The sequence below is a fragment of the Bos indicus genome, chromosome 3 (assembly GCF_029378745.1).
Source record: "Bos indicus isolate NIAB-ARS_2022 breed Sahiwal x Tharparkar chromosome 3, NIAB-ARS_B.indTharparkar_mat_pri_1.0, whole genome shotgun sequence".
NCBI classification, from domain to species: domain Eukaryota; kingdom Metazoa; phylum Chordata; class Mammalia; order Artiodactyla; family Bovidae; genus Bos; species Bos indicus.
The window spans coordinates 92,380,475-92,396,438 of record NC_091762.1 but is presented as its reverse complement, the minus strand read 5'-3'; the positions used below and the strand labels follow the sequence as shown (position 1 = coordinate 92,396,438).

Genomic DNA, 15,964 nt, shown 5'->3' with positions numbered 1-15,964 from the left:
GTACTAGGAAGAGGTGTAAACACACAAAAGACAGAACAGTGAAATCTGATGGGGAAATCTGGGAAAAGTCCATGGAAAAGACAGCAGTTGAACTAGCCTTAGAATGGTTGGAATTTGCTCACTAGAAAATACATATAAAATAGAAACATATTTCATCTGCTATATATAGGATTTTACTGAAAGAGCAGAAAAGGAGGGAGGTATACATGGGGAAAGAGGAAATTCATTTAACAAATATTTACTGAGCACTTAATATGTGCCAGTACCTATGCTAGGCATGGGGAATTTAGAAATGGATCTAGCATGGTATCAGCCCTGGAGGCACTCACAATCTTCTGAGGGAAATAGGCAAATAGAAGTTATAATACAGTGTGGGAAGTTCTGCACTTCAGATAAACACACTAAGAAGAGTTTCTTCCCTTGCTGTTAAAAAGCTTACAGTCATGGCAGACGTCACTAATTGATGATGGCCCCATTTCTTCTGAGTCCAAAATCCTTGACATAAGACAGCTCGGGGTAGATGTGTTTTATATCTTCTCCCAGTTTGTCCATGATTGGACAACTCAATAACACATTTTCAACCCATAGGTACAAATATATAAGGAAGGCAAATCAGATTTTCTGTCTCTAGGAAGCTGACCTAGGAAATACCAAGAAACAACAACGGAAGTTTTGAAACAGAAGGAATCTTGGAGGAGTTTCAGGAAGCAGAAGCTATGGATAGAGATGTATAGCAGGAGGAGAGAATAAGGCAGTTAGAACTGATAGTAAGGTAAATGAAAAGGAGCAAAAATATGTGAAAAAGAGATCAGGCAGATCATGAGAGACACAGAGAAAGGATTTGGCCCATAAATAAATCTCCCTAGGTTCCTTACAGCATTCTTGTTCCCATTCGTACGTGTGTCCCATAGCAAAGTCCCTTTTTCTCAAGGTCTTAGTAAGACTCTGGTCCTTTCACCTGAAGTTGTTGTTATTGTTGTTCAGTCGCTAAGTCGTGTTTGACTCTTTGCAGTCCCATGAACTACAGCACGCCAGGCTTCTCTGTCCTTCACTGTCTCCCTGAGTTTGCTCAAATTCATGTCCATCAAGTCAGTGATGCCATCCAACCATCTCATCCTCTGTCGTCCCCTTCTCCTTGCCTTCAGTCTTTCCCAGCATCAGGGTCTTTTCCAGTGAGCCAGCTCTTTGCATCAGGTGACCTAAGTATTGGAGCTTCAGCTTCAATGCTTCACCCAAAGGGGCTTACCTAAATTACCAGGTTAGGACCCACTGGGAAAGACTCTTAGCTTGGGTAGGTTTGGAATATCCAAAGGCGTTATAAGAGGCGTTTTTCACTTTGTGCAGTGAACACACTATACACAAGGATACATGATGAATCACTTTCCTTTATGGTTTACATTTTAGTATTACGAATGTTTTTCTTCATGTCTTCATTCTGACTGGCCTTCATTTAACAAGAGGCATCCATGAGAATCGTTAGTTGCTTGCTTCTCCTTCCCATCACATCGCTGGGATAGCTCCGGTCCTCCTGCCCCATGGTTTTCTGTGTACGCACCTCTCCTTTCTAGGGTGTGACTTAAGGGTAGGGTGTCAGGTCTTTTCTGCTTGGGTGTCTCAAATATCTAAATCAGACCACACTCAGTGGTAACTCAATAGCTATTTGTTGAATGAAGTATGAATAAGTATTCAGTTCTGTGAATTTCAAGGTACTCTCAGGTTCTTTATATATATATATACACACTATAATTTAATGGAATGGCCATGATTTATTTTTGCAAAGGAGCACGTACCCTTCTTCCCCGAACAACCACTCCCCTCAAAACGAAGGAAAAAAACAGACTTTTTTCTTGCCTGTTATATTAAGTGAGTCTCTAAACAGTCAGTAAGTAACCACCCTCACACTGGGATGAGGAACCCCACATTGGGGTGAGGAGCCTCTCTTGCAAATGTTGCTGGACAAACGCTGGGCAGACAGCCGGCCACCCTTACCACCTTGTAAAGTAGTCTGGTTCGGGGGCTGCCTCAGGCTGGGGGCTAGTTCATTGCCCACCCAGGAGGCCATGAACGCTCGAGGAATCTGGGTTTTAGAGAGCTGTGGCGCCCAGCCAACTCACTCCAGCACCCTCCTTGGAGATGACCAGTCAGTCATCAGGACCACAAACCTCCCTGAACGGCTTTCGTCTGTTACATCTAAGCAGACGTCTGGGCCTGGATATTCATCTTCTCTCTCTCTGTCTCTCAGTCCTATTCTGCTCCCCTGCTTGGGTCTCATTTCTTCCAGGATTCTTCATTCATTTTGGTCTGTTGGTCTCTCTTTTTTGTTAGGACACTTTTTATCAAATGTCAGATAATCCTTTTTTAATTTTTGGTGCATTTTTTCCTTAAACTTGTCCTTTTTAAAGTATAAGTACAGTACATATATGTACAGCTCACTGAATTTATCACCAAGCAAATGGCCACGTCACCTGGCCTGATCCTACTCTTTCTCCAGGTCTCACGTCAAGTGCTCACTCTTTCCTGGGCTGGGTCCCTTTGCTGTATCTCAGTGCCCCAGAACTTGCTTCTGTTCCCTCTCCCAGCCCTCGCTACACTGCCAGGGTCTGCTCCTGTCTGTCTCCAGCTGGCCCATGCTCTCTGTGAAGTCAAGAGCTGTATTGACATTGTTCACTGCTCTTTTCTCAGCCCAAGCACATAGTAAGTGCTGAGTAAGTATCTGAATATATGGTTGGGTAGGAGGGAAAGAGTGAAGGAAAAAAAAGCTAACGAGAGAGAAATTTGTTTCCTGTTTTCAAGGAATTCATTCTTAGGGAAGACAACACCATTCTGTTGTGAAAATGACTACGGGGAGCTCAGGACATTATGGCAGCCCTGAGAAGAACTTGTAGTCCTTTAAACTAGGATTAGCTTTTTTGCTTTTTGTATTTTAGCTACACATACAAATAGGAATGCGTTTCCTGGGACATTGTGTCTTGCTGAGAGAGCAAGTACCTGTGCAGAGGTGTAGACGTGTGTGAAAGCAACTGAGCATGCTCAGGCTAGGCTGGAGTCAGGACCAGGGAGGCAAAGAGTGAGCGATGCACCTGGAAAGGAAGGAATGAGGGGGTCCCCAACCAGCAGCCCAGTCTGGCCTAGATCTGGAGCATATGGACAAAGTCCCAGACCTATCCTTCTTTGATCAGGCCTGTGGCTTCAGGAGGGCTTGGACCTGAGGCGCACACCCCAGCATAGCCACAGATCCTATCCTCTCTGCCCTTTTCTGCTTAGCTGACCCTGTCGGGGTCTCTCCAAACTCACATGGTCCCTCAGGAGGCTATGGGGGCAGTGAGTATGGTAAAAGGGAAGAAACATGAGTGTTCGAGTCAGAGTCCCAACTTCTCTTAATAGTTGTAAAATCTAGAGCATTTCTTTACCTTTGAACCTGTTTCTTCATCTGTAAAATGAGATAATAGGAGTTGTTAAGTGTTAAATGTGAAAAGTGATTTATAAACTGCTTAACACACATTTAGGATCCAGACCCAGTGTTTAAAAATGCTATAAGGGGTTAAAAAGCACTTTCAAACAAACAAACAAAAAGTATACTCTTACACTGATTTATTATCCTTGGTCTTCGTTTCCTGGTTGGTAAAGTACAGGGCCCAGAGCCCAGAACCCATTGCTTGGTTCAAGCCAGTTTCCTGTTATAATGGCAAATATTACCACCCGGCAGGGGTTGTGAATGAGGTCCCTGTCACAAAGCACATGGCCTTGTTCCTTAATTGCCAGGGTGGAATTAATTTGCTCTTCCTGTTTCTCTTGTGACAGGAAGTAGATGTCCTTGAATTTCAGTTGATTAATGGAGGCCTCTGAGCAAAGTGCTCCAGCCTCTCTTGCTTTTAATCTTTATGCAATGCAAGGCCCTAATTTGATAATTTTTCTGTTTTTTTAGATGGATCACCTACTGGTTGAAAATATTGAACGGGAAACGTTTCATCTCTGCTCCCGCCTCATTAATGGGCCATACCGGCGGACGGTGAGAGCCCTGGTCTTCACATTAAAGCATCGAGCTGAAATCCGGGAGCAGGTGAAGAGCGGCATGCTGCCAGTCGGCACGTTTGTACAGACCCACAAAAAGTGACCTGAGGGTGGTTCCAGCACTGGGCTGGGCAGAAAGGAAAATGGGCCTCTCTCTGCCATTCAAAGATTCTTTTGAGTTTGGGCGATGGTTGATGCTGGCTGTGCTAAATTTTCCCATGGTGCCATTCCTTCAGACAGAGGATGCAGAGCCCTGGAGACAGGCCTGCAGGAAATGCTTCATTAGCTGGAGTGCGCTGGGGCTGCCTAACAGGACGAGTGCTCGCTGTCACTAGGAAGCGCAGTACGGTTGCCATCGCCCAACACAGTGAAAGGGTGACAGATTTCACTGTGAGTATGCCAAGGACACCTCTAAACTTCCCCCGCGTCAGGCGGATGAAGTTACTGCTTTATTTCACCACCCTGCAGGTAACTGAAACTCAATTACCGCTGCTGCTCACTCGGTTCCATCCCCCCGAGTTTAGATAGCGCCAGTGCCTCTCAGAACTCCCCCGTCTGTTCTCTTTGCGCTACCCCAGGGGTGAGCCTGCTGGAGCCCGCCAGCTACCCCTTCTTTGCAGAACTGACTTATCTGAACGTTTCAGCTCTCCCTGGAAGACCTTCCGCGCACTGGTCTCCAGAGCCCCCATGCTGGGGTTTCTAATGAGGAGCTGGCCTGAAGCGTGCCCACTCCTTGGAGTTTATTTGAATATGCTGGCTGCCTCGGTTTAGGGCTCTGTAGAAGATACCTAATGGAATTGCTCTTGAAATGAATTACTGTAAGAGAAAAATTATATACGTATGTTTTTTAAAACAAAATACCTGTATATAGGCTTGCTTAAACAATTATGGAACTGATACTTGCTTTTTTTAAAAAAATAATAAACTGGGGCTTTTTTCCCCTAAAACCAAAGGTATGGCTTTTTCATTGAAAAGTGTTTTGAGGTGAGAAAAGAGTATAGTTGATGAATGATGAAAGAATGATTAGGCAGGAATTTAGGGAGATAGAATGAGACCCCAAAAAGACTTTTTAGATTAGGGGAGACTGGAGCATGTTTGTAATCTGAAAAGAAGGAGCCAGTAGAAAGGAAGAAGTTTGGGGAATTCCTGTTTGGTCCAGTGGTTAGGACTCTCTGCTTCCATTGCAGGGGTTCCAGATTCCCTGGTCAGGGAACTATAAGGTCCTGTTAGCCTTGGGGCTTGGGCCAAAAAGAGAAATTTAAAATCCAGAAAAGGAAGAGATAGATTAAAAAAGCAAGGACACCGTCTCGCTCTCATTTTCTCGCTCATACACAGTTTTTTTTCTGATATTCTTGATAGTAAGTTGTGTACATTGAAGATCTTTATCACAAATGACAATAAACAACAAACTATGCGGAACCTCAAAAATATTCAAGAAAGTGAAGAATAAAGCAACAATACAATGCCATTTTCACCAATAAAACTGGAAAACATTTAAAATTAAAATGCCAACTTCTGTTGAAGATGTGGAGAAATGGTCCCTTTTTACACTGATGGTGGGAATATGAATGACCACATCCCTCTTGGAAAATAATCTGCCAATATTTACTCATATTTAAGACAACGTGTGTACACTGACCCAGCAGAGAAGTTTCCTAAAGAAACACATAATCCTTGTAAGGACATTGTGTGTAGCTTTATTGTGGGAGGAGGAAGACTGACAGTGAGCAGTCAGTCATTGAAAAGAAAGTATGACTTCTGCATCCATTGACCTGAAGGATTGACCAAGATGTATTAAGTGCGAGGGCGGGGGGGTGGGGGCGAGAATTTACAGAGAAATGTCTTTAATAAGAATTCAGTTTTATAAAAAGGAAGCAAAAGAATCCTATATATGAATATATGTCTTTGTACAGGATTATATGAGCAGTGTATGAAAGGGTATGTATCAGACTATTTCCACTGGCTGCCTTAGGGAAGAGAGGGGATCCAGAAGATGGCATGAAAGGAAATAGGAGATGGGGAAGAAAAAAGTCTAGCAAAATGAAATATGCCAATGTAATGATGTTGAATGTATTTGTATGATTTTATATGTACTTGTGTTTATATTTTTGCTGTTATAGTGGATTAAGCTTATCAGAGATTTGTTTATTTTAGAAACTTTTTTGTTTGTTTGTTTTTTAAAGCAAGGACGGAAAGAAAGGGCCTAACATTGTCTACCTTCTAAGTGCTAGATCCTTTTCCTAAGATAATTTATTAGCATTTACATTGATCTTTATACAGTTTAAAAAAGCCTGTTGAATCATCTCATCTATTTTATTACTAAGTTTTGTTTCAGTTTTTTTAGATTTCTTCTTTTATTTGGCAGTCATTTGCTAAGCACCCATTCCATGGTGCCTTGTGGATACCTAGTGGGAGCTACAGATGAGACCCTGAGGCTTACCAAGCAGAAGTATCTTGTTCAGTTTCCCACTGCTAGTAACTCTGGGAGATTGAATAATAATTGCTCAGCACTGTGCTGGACATTTTTTAAAATACCCAATTAAAGATGAGAAAAGTAAGGCTCACAGTAGTTTCATAACTTACTTAAGGTCACACGGATAGTGAATAGCAGATCTAAGCTTCAAAACTCAGGTGATTTGCCTATATATAGCTTCCCTGGTTGATTTCATCCACGCTTATGGTTTCAAGCATCTTTTGCATGCTGATGGCAATCCAGTTTGTATCTTCAGCCCATCCCTGTCTCCCAAGTGTCAACCCCTAGATTTCCAGGATCAAGTTTGAAGGGTCTTTTGAGCATCAGGTGAAGGTACTTGGACTGATGCCATGCAGGAACTGGTTAGTATTTTGGATAAGTGGCTGTGTAGAAGAGAAGCTGGAGCAGGGAGAGAGACCGGAAGTAGGAAGCTTCATTTATAAACAGCCAAAGGGTTCTGCTAACTTAGGAGCCCAGAGTAAGTTGAAGACAAATCGCTCTATGGCTGAAAGGCTTTGGTGGTGATAGTTGGAAAGTAAAATGATTGCAGAGATGTGCTTTGGAGATTTGGAAAGCAGGCTGTGTTATTTGTGGCTGTTTTCTCCTTGATGCACGTGCAGAATTTCCATGAACACTAATGGAGCTATTCTGAGTGCTTGCCGAAGGGAAGCCTGCCGACATCCATCCAAGCTTGCCCACCCACTAAGAAGCACCTCTGAGCTCCAGCCTCTTAAAAATGAAAGGGTCAGGTTGTGAAATGGGGTGAGAGAAGTTCTTGGGACCTCTGAGTTGCCCGTAAGTCTAGGCATGAATATGTCTTCTGAGTGTGTTCAGTTGCTGGAGAAAATTCGGGTGAGTAAATACTCTTAGAATCTGCTCCAGCAGCTTATTGATCCTTTTCTTGTGGTTGTTAAATTGGAGGTTCTGGTCTTTGGAGTAGGGAGCTTGTCTGTTCATTCACTCAATAAACAAATGTTGCCCACCTCCTCTGTTCCAGGGACTAGAGTGGCACTGGGGAAACTGCAGTAATGAAGATACAGTTTCTACTTTTCAGGAATTCTTAGTCTGGTGGAGAGACAAACACATAGGAAAATAATTACAGTATAGCATATTAAGTGCTTACTGTAGATATTTATGTACAATGCTGAGGAAGTGGAGAAAGTGGTGATTAACACCATTCTAACGCAGAGTCAGACATGACTGAGCGACTGAACTGAACCGAACTGAACTGAAGGGAAAGGAAGTCTTCACACAGAGTTCTTAGCAGAGGGGTCAGTATGTGTGCAAAAGCACAGAGGTATAAAGTGCATGGCTTCTTTCAGTAAAGGCAATAAAATGGGTGGTAGAAGCTTAAGGGTCTTAGGAATGGAGAGAAATTGGGCAAAAAAAAGTAGATAGGGCCCTGGAGGCCTTGTGAAGGAGTTTGGACTTTGGCCTTCAGATCATGGGAAGGCATGAGAAGTTTCTGAGGAAGTGAGAGACCTAATAAGGTGTGTGTTTTAAAAAGATAAAGACGTTCCTGTATAAACAGATACATAAGAAAAAAACTTAATGATTTAAAAACAACAACAATTTAAGGCAAAGGAAAGAAACACTAGAGATTCAGTAAATTAGAGATTTTTTTTTTTTGGACAAATGAAGTTTAGAGTTGATGATACACTCTAATGATATCTGAGAGTCCCAGGTTTGAAAAATGGCAGGAAGCTCAGATAATTCATTTACCGTGTTCAGTGGTGAAGGAACAGGCAGCTGGCCTTTTTTCATTTATAAAATATCAGGGTTTTAAACTTGTGCCTGTCAGCCTTGGTTTTCTTTTGCTGCAGCCTCAGGCCTCAGAGCCTCACTCTGAGATTTGTAATGTGTTTTGGATGTGTTTATCACAGCCAGATGGGCTGAGGGCTCAGTTTGTTACTGCCCATTATTGCTATCAAAGGGAGTCCATCCAGAAAACAAGGCTTTGGAGCTTCGATTAGTTTGGTGACGCTGCCTCGGTTTCAGAAGAGAGATGATTTGATTGGATGACTTTGTATTTTCTTTTTAAATCAACCAAAATGATACAATTGCTGTCAGGAATAGACTTACCCATAAGTTAAGGAGGTTGGTTTCAAGATCCCAGATGACCAGGATGTCCAATCAAATGCTACTTTTTCATCTTGTTAAAATCTTTGATTTAGGGAATTTCCCATTAGGACTCAACACTTCCACTGCTGAAGGCTCAGGTTCGATCCCTGGTTGGGGAACTAAGATCCTACAAGTCAGGCAGCACGGCCGAAAAAGAGAGAAAAACCTTTGATTCAGTGCATATTTGTTGAGTTCTCATGTGCCAAGTCTGAGGATCACAGGGATGACTAAGATAGAGCGACCTTTTTTTTAAAAGTAAACAATTACAAATTACAAGAATTCAAAGAAGAGGAAATAAGCCAATAAACATATTAGAAAATGCTCAACCTCACTGGTAATCAGGGAATGGCAAAGATTAATGCCATCCTTAAAGACCTAAATGTTGCAGGAATAGTGTTCCCTTTATCTCTCTATTTAATTCACTGGTCTGTCCCCTACAAAAATCAGATGTACCTTGGAAGGTGACAGGGAACCAGAGCAAGATCAGCCAAGTGGTAGTTTTAATGGCAGATGTGGTGTCTTTCCTGGAGTACATTAATATGTTCTCTAGTACATAGTATGTAGCCACTGATGTAGTGAATATTTTTCTTTTCTTTCCATATCAGAAAGAAAGCTCAGACTCCATATTCACTTGGAACAGACAAAAGTATATATTTACAGTCTTGCTCCAGGGCTGTTAACTCTTCATGTTGTCGTACAATCTAGTCTTGAAAGACCTGTACCAACTAGGTATCTTGCAGAATATCAAACATATCTATTGTACTAAACCCATCAGCTAATTGAAACAGATGAGCAAGAAATAGCAAGTATGCAAGTAACCTTAGTGAGACACACACATTGCAGAGAATGGGAGAAAACACTACCAAGATTCAGGAGCCTGATGTTGTTGCTAAGTTGTGTCTGACTCTGCGACATCCATGGTCTGCAGTACACCGGGCTTCTCTGTCCTTCAACATCTCCTGGTGCTTGCTCACATTCATGTATACTGAGTTGGTGGTCCCATCTAACCATCTCATCCTCTGCCGCCCTCTTCTCTTTTTGCCCTCAGTCTTTCCCAGGATCGGGATCTTTTCCAGTGAGTCAGCTCTTCACGTCAGGTGGCCAAAGTATTGGAGCTTCAGTTTCAGCATGAGTACTTCCAATGAATATTCAGGGTTGATTTCCTTTAGGATTGACTGGTTTGATCTCCTTGCTGTCCAAGGGACTCTCAAGAGTCTTCTCCAGAACCACAGTTTGAAAGCATCAGTTCTTCAATGCTCAATGGTCCAACTCTCACATCCATACATGACTACTGGAAAAATCATAGCTTTGACTAGATGGACCTTTGTTGGCCAAATGATGTCTCTGCTTTTTAGTATGTTGTCTAGATTTGTCATAACTTTTCTTCCAAGGAGCAAGCATCTTTTAATTTCATGGCTTCAGTCACCATCCACAGTGACTTTGGAGCCCAAGAAAGTAAAATCTGCCACTGTTTCCACTTTTTCCCCTTCTATTTGCCATGAAGTGATAGGACCGGATGCTATGATCTTAGTTCTTTGAATGTTGAGTTTTAAGCCAGCTGTTTCACTGTCCTCTTTCACCCACATCAAGAGACTCTTCAGTTCCTCTTCACTTTCTGCCATTAAAGTGGTATCATCTGCATATCTGACATATCAGTGAAATTTCTAGGGGCCAGTCATCGGGGATTTTCCAGACACATTCCCTCCAAAGTAGAAGACAAAAGTGTTGCATCTACTCCTCCATTATGAAGGAAGCACAATGTTTCTTTGGGTTTTGGAGGCAGCCTATTCCATAACTAGGAATACGTACTGTTTCCTCCCATATATCCTCCCATATATCAGATAACACAGAGGCTGCCTGTTTGGGTTTGTTTTTTTTTTAATATATGTAATTTTATTTATTTGTTTTTTTGGCTGTGTTGGGTCTTCACTGCTGGCTTTTCTCTAGTTGCAGGGAGTGGGAGCTACTCTCTAGCTGTGGTGCATGAACTTCTCATTAAAGTGACTTCTTTTGTTCCAGGGTTCTAGGGCACATGGACTCAGTAGTTGTGGCCCCTGGGCTCTAGAGCACAGGCTTAATAGTTGCAGCTCACAGGTTTAGTTGCCACATGGCATGTGGGATCCTCCCAGACCAGGGATCCAACCCAAGTCTCCTGCACTGATAGGCAGATTCTTCATCTGAGCCAGGGAAGCCTCCAGGGCTGCCTGTTTAGATCGGGACCCAGAGTTTAGATCGGGACTCAGCAGCAGGTCCAGGCTGTAAGACAAGTAGCTTTGCTCTGTGGACCATATGATCTGGCAGAACCCAGATCTGAGGCAGCTGTAGTGGGAAAAGATGCCTGTGGAGTTTATGACAAGGCCTAGTAGGAGAATCACCATCCCGACCCCTGGGGTTCTGGAGCAGGGCCATGTCATCTCTAGCCAGGAATGACACACTTCAAAATACAGCTCCTGATTTGCTACCAGGTTAGATCATCTGACTCTGCATCATCAAGTTGACCACACAGCCAGAGCTGCTCGTTGTGAGCTGGATTCTATCAGATCCACCAAGTTGGAAGATCAGACAAGGCCTGCAGTAGTTCATCATGAGACAGATGTGGTACCGCTGGGATTGGTCACAGGACCACAGGGCAGAAGGCAGCTGCATGAACAGGTGGCCCAGACACCTTGTCACCCACCACCTTTGCACCAGTGTCTCTTCCTCTGCTCACCTATGGCTGCCTGGAGAGCTCCTTATATCCAGCTGGAGGAAAAAAAGCCAAAATTTGTTTATGAGTGGGTAGGCTCAGTACGTGTGAGCAAGCCAAAAATAGACTGTTGCTGCACTGCAGGCCTCACATAGGGGTGTCCTTGAAAGACAGTGGAGGAGAAAATAATTCCAGTGGGCAGGGCTTTGAATAGCACACATAGTCATCCACTCTGTGGAATGAAAAGGGGCCCAAGGATGGAGTATTACTGGATCTCACGGGCAGCAGTTGGGGGCCTGGAAGGATAAGATTAGAAAACCAGGGACAAGGAGACCTGGGCTAGAGGTGTATGGATGGACCTATGGAAATGTGCACCGAGTGTGAAGGTCACTGAATTCTGTGTTATCACCAACCAGATGGGGGGCGGGGGGGAAGCATTAAACAACCATGTATATGCATTATAAGACCATCCCAGTGTTGGCAATAGGGGTGTCAATAAACACTAACCATGATGGCATGGAGAGAGAGAATGTATGCGCCCATTAGCATGGGTTCCCGCTCACCAAGACTCATGTAGCTATGGCTGATGCTAAGTGTTTAAGCTACCAGTAACAAAACCCCACTTTCAATCTTAGATATGTCTCCTTCCTTGAGAAAAATAGCTACTTGACAACTTGATTATGTTAAACCCCTTCTACCCTGGAAAGAGCTGCGATTCATCCTTCCTGAAATAGACATATATCCTAGGTATCTCTCTGTAGGGCTTCATCCTGCACAATTCTGCAAGGATCACAGGGTGTTTAAGCTACTGGTGTGGGATCCAGCATGACTCTACATCAGTAGGCACATGGCCATGGAGGCAACTCATCCCTCCACATACTGCACTGTCCTTAAGCTGCCAGTTTGGAACTGTCTGTAAAGGCACGGCTGAGCCACCAGCTCAGAAACAACACTCTGTGAGGGCAGGATGCCATCCTCCTAGAAGCAGTATATCAAAGACCATTACACAGCGCTTTGTCTCCAACAGGGAGAATAAATACATGGGTCCAGAAACCAAGGATGAAAGCAGGAGTGGTCTCACACTTACCGTCACTCCCCACAACTCTGGCATCTGCAGGGTTGGAGGTCTGGTTCTCAAGAGGCAACACTTCAGCTGGGGAAACCTCAAGACGACTATTGAACTTTTCACCATGTCTGACACCCAGGTACTTTGAGATCCTGGTTTCCAGGAACCAGCAGGCAAGACGCAGAGTCACCATTCGTTCAGCATAATTAACCCTGATCATCGGGAAGTGGTAAGGCTGCTGTTAAGCACTGGAGAGCAGAGAGGTATATCTTTCATACCCAGCTAATCCATTTGGAAATCCCCTGGCATTCCCTTGGCAGATTGTTTAGTCGCTCAGTCGTGTCCGACTCTTTTTGTGACCCCATGGACTGTAGCCCACCAGGCTTCTCTGTCCATGGGATTTCCCAGGCAAAAATACTGGAGTGAGTAGTCATTTCCTTCTCCAGGGGATCCTTTCCCAATACTTACCGTAGATAGACAGTGTGGGAGCCGTGGCCTGAGAAGGATCAGGTGACCACAGGCTCTCAGGATCACGCCACCACGTAGGTCACTGAGCCCAGAAGAGGTGCTAGCTGAGGGTAAGGGGAATCTAGAACAGGTAACAGAAGAGGAAGATGAGTATCAGCTGCAGACCAGTCACAGTGCTGAGGGTGGCAGTTTGTCTCACTAACTTTGCTCTGTAAGTTTCCCCCAGGAAAAGAGGCCCACTGGAATCCCAGAAGAGATGCTCCCAGAACTCAAGAAGTGGGGCTGGATGGCACAAAATGTGGGCTCTAGAGGGTGCTGTCCTGTGTTGCCCAGACCTTATCCCTGTGACTGACACCCTCATTCCCCCTCAGCCAGCAACCCCTTGCTGGGAATTCCCTCAGCTGAGGAGAGTTACCTCCCCCCAGGTCAGACCCCTCCCCCAGGGCAGGTTGATTCAAGTTTATAAAGGCCTATTTCCACTGTCCCAATTCAGCACGACTCTGAAGGACTGGGAGCTTCACAGCTCTGTGGCACCAGCTGAGGTCTTACTACTGCATCCCCCAACTGATCTCTGCCTAATCTTACCCATTTCCCTCCCTCCACCCGGGAGCAGCCCCTAATAAACTTCCTGTGTGCTCATCTCCATCTCAGACTCTCCTCCCCAGACCATACTCAAAGGTGATGGGAATCAAACTCCACCTCCTGGAGGAGGGTGCAGTATCTACATGTAGTATTCGGAATTCTTCCTAAGGAAGACTTGCCCATTCCCCCCTAGTTATTATTTATTTTATGTAAGTATGGACTCATATTTATTTTATACTTTGGGTTGTAATCCAATCTGGGTTTTTTTCACAGATACATGGAGTATCAATTGATACATTGATACATTATACATTGATACATGGAGTATACAGTATACATTGATACATGGAGTATCAATCCATGTATAAGGCAGAAAACACAAGCAACCATACTGGATGAAAAACAAGTTCTGTGACTGGTGAGATTTCTTCCTCCAAAGCACTTCATGACTGCCTTTGAATTGAATAGTCATTAGCTTGTTGCTTCAGTTAACAAGTTTTAGACAAGCTAGTTCAACTCTCCATGACTCGATTTCTACATCTGCATAAGGGAATGTTTGATGAGATGGAGTCAGAGGTCAAGAAAGAGACAATTTTATATGTTTATAGGTGCACAGGTATTTTTTTACCTATTAGTAGACTTGAAGTTCTTAATGGCAAGGGTTATCTTATTTATGTTGGACAATGAACCCAGAGCTAATAGCCTTTGAGAACATTGTGTAAACATAATTAATATTTATATCCCCTATCATAATGCCATATAGTTCTCCTTCCCAGGTCTTTTAAGTGGGATTTGGTTTTCCTCTTCTTCCTCATCTTTCTCTCCAGTGGCTGAAATCCACCCAAGCCCTGGCACCCAAGGCCCTGCCCTCCAGGCGTCTCCTGGCCACTTTGGCCTCATGCCTGTGCCTCTCATCTACCTATAACTGTGGCCACACCGATATCCTTGTCACCCAACAAAATTATTTCCTGACCACTTCCCTCCTCTAGCTAGGCCCTGTTGTGGGTCACCGAGATGAACCCGTTAGGGGCTCACAGTCCAATGGAAGGACTGAATCACTGATCCATAGCAGTCTGGCATGCCAGAGTAATGGGTGGAAGACTGTGGGAGTATCGTGGAGTGGGGGCCAACTCTGCCTATTGAGTTTCTCAGTCTGGAGACAATCAGAAAGGCTTTGCAAAGATGCTAATGTTGGAGCTGGACCTTTTTTTTTTGCCCTTGCCACACAGCTTTCAGAATCTTAGTTCTCTGATTAGGGATTAAACCCACACCCTCGGCAGTGAAAGTGCAGAGTTCTAACTGTTGGACTGCTGGGGAATTCCCTGGAGCTGGGCTTTGATGGATGTATAGGAGTTTACCAGGTAGTGAATGGGAGAAGTGATATTCTTGGTACAAGGAAAGGTAGTGCAAGTCAGAGACATGTCAGAGAACAGGGAACGATAAGAAGTGTCGTGTGTTGTTGTTGTTTGCTACTGCCGCTGCTAAGTCGCTTCAGTCGTGTCCGACTCTGTGTGACCCCAAAGACGGCAGCCCACCAGGCTCCCCCGTCCCTGGGATTCTCCAGGCAAGAACACTGGAGTGGGTTGTCATTTCCTTTTCCAATGCAGGAAAGTGAAAAGTGAAAGTGAAGTCGCTCATTCGTGTCAGACTCCTAGCGACCCCATGGACTGCCACTGTCATATCTGACTCTTTTGTGACTCCATGGACTGTAGCCCTCTATCCATGGAATTTCTCAGGCAAAAATACTGGGGTGGATTGCCACTCCCTTCTGCAGGGGATCTTCCTGACCCAGGGATCAAACTCAAATCTTCTGCATTGGCAGGCGGATTCTTTACCACTGAGCCACCAGGGAAGCCCAAGTGTCTTGTGGCAGGAGGCAAAGTGCATGAAGAGGCAGAATGCCTGAAGTGAAGACTGGAGAAGAGGCAGGGGCCAGTCTGTGAAGGGCCTGAATTCTGGGCTGGGAGTTTCTACCTGGAGAAGTTTAAAGGTTTTGAGATGAGGAGATACCCAAGTAAAGTTATAGGTACAGTAGGAGGGGCTTATGACGTGGGTAGCTGTGAATCAACAAATACGGAGTAGTGCATCAGACACTGTTTCCCACTCCACCTTAATAGGTGCTCCAGGGCAGGGACTGTGTCAGGTTCGAAATCTCTCTGTGTGCAAGAGTCCCACCCCCTCCTGCCTGAAGCAGAGAGCAAGGCTCCCTGAGGAGGCACTAAACGTTGGATTGCTTCAGAGCCAGGAAATAAATGCATGGCCCCTGGGAGGGTCACTTCGGAGGTCAGCAGCGTACGTGGCCACTGGGGACGTGATTGGAGGCCAGCCTGCCAGGGAAAGTGCCCATAGCATTGCACCTGAGGTGATCAAATATCAGGATTTTTAAAGGGTAATATTTTGGAGAAGCTGTGCGGCAGAGGAGAATCAAAATATTAATAATCAAACCCCTAGCCATCATGGAGGGAGCTCCCGAGGTGTGTTAGATGCTGTGCTAGGTAAACTACACTCTGGATCTTATTCACATTGTTACCCTCAAAGGGAACCCCGAGCCTTACTT

The 15,964-nt window shown here is 44.5% G+C and overlaps 1 protein-coding gene across 4 annotated transcripts in view; it reads left to right on the top strand.

Moving 5' to 3' along the window:
- The window catches only part of TCEANC2 (transcription elongation factor A N-terminal and central domain containing 2), a 44,196-nt gene extending 39,233 nt beyond the window's left edge, over positions 1 to 4,963 (top strand). For all 4 annotated transcript variants that reach the window (XM_019957422.2, XM_019957423.2, XM_019957420.2 and 1 more), the window contains exon 5: positions 3,926 to 4,963. In XM_019957422.2, the coding sequence (XP_019812981.1) occupies positions 3,926 to 4,114 (189 nt within the window). In that variant the 3' untranslated portion in view covers positions 4,115 to 4,963. The remainder of the gene's footprint in view (positions 1 to 3,925) is intronic.
- Positions 4,964 to 15,964: the final 11,001 nt, after the last annotated feature.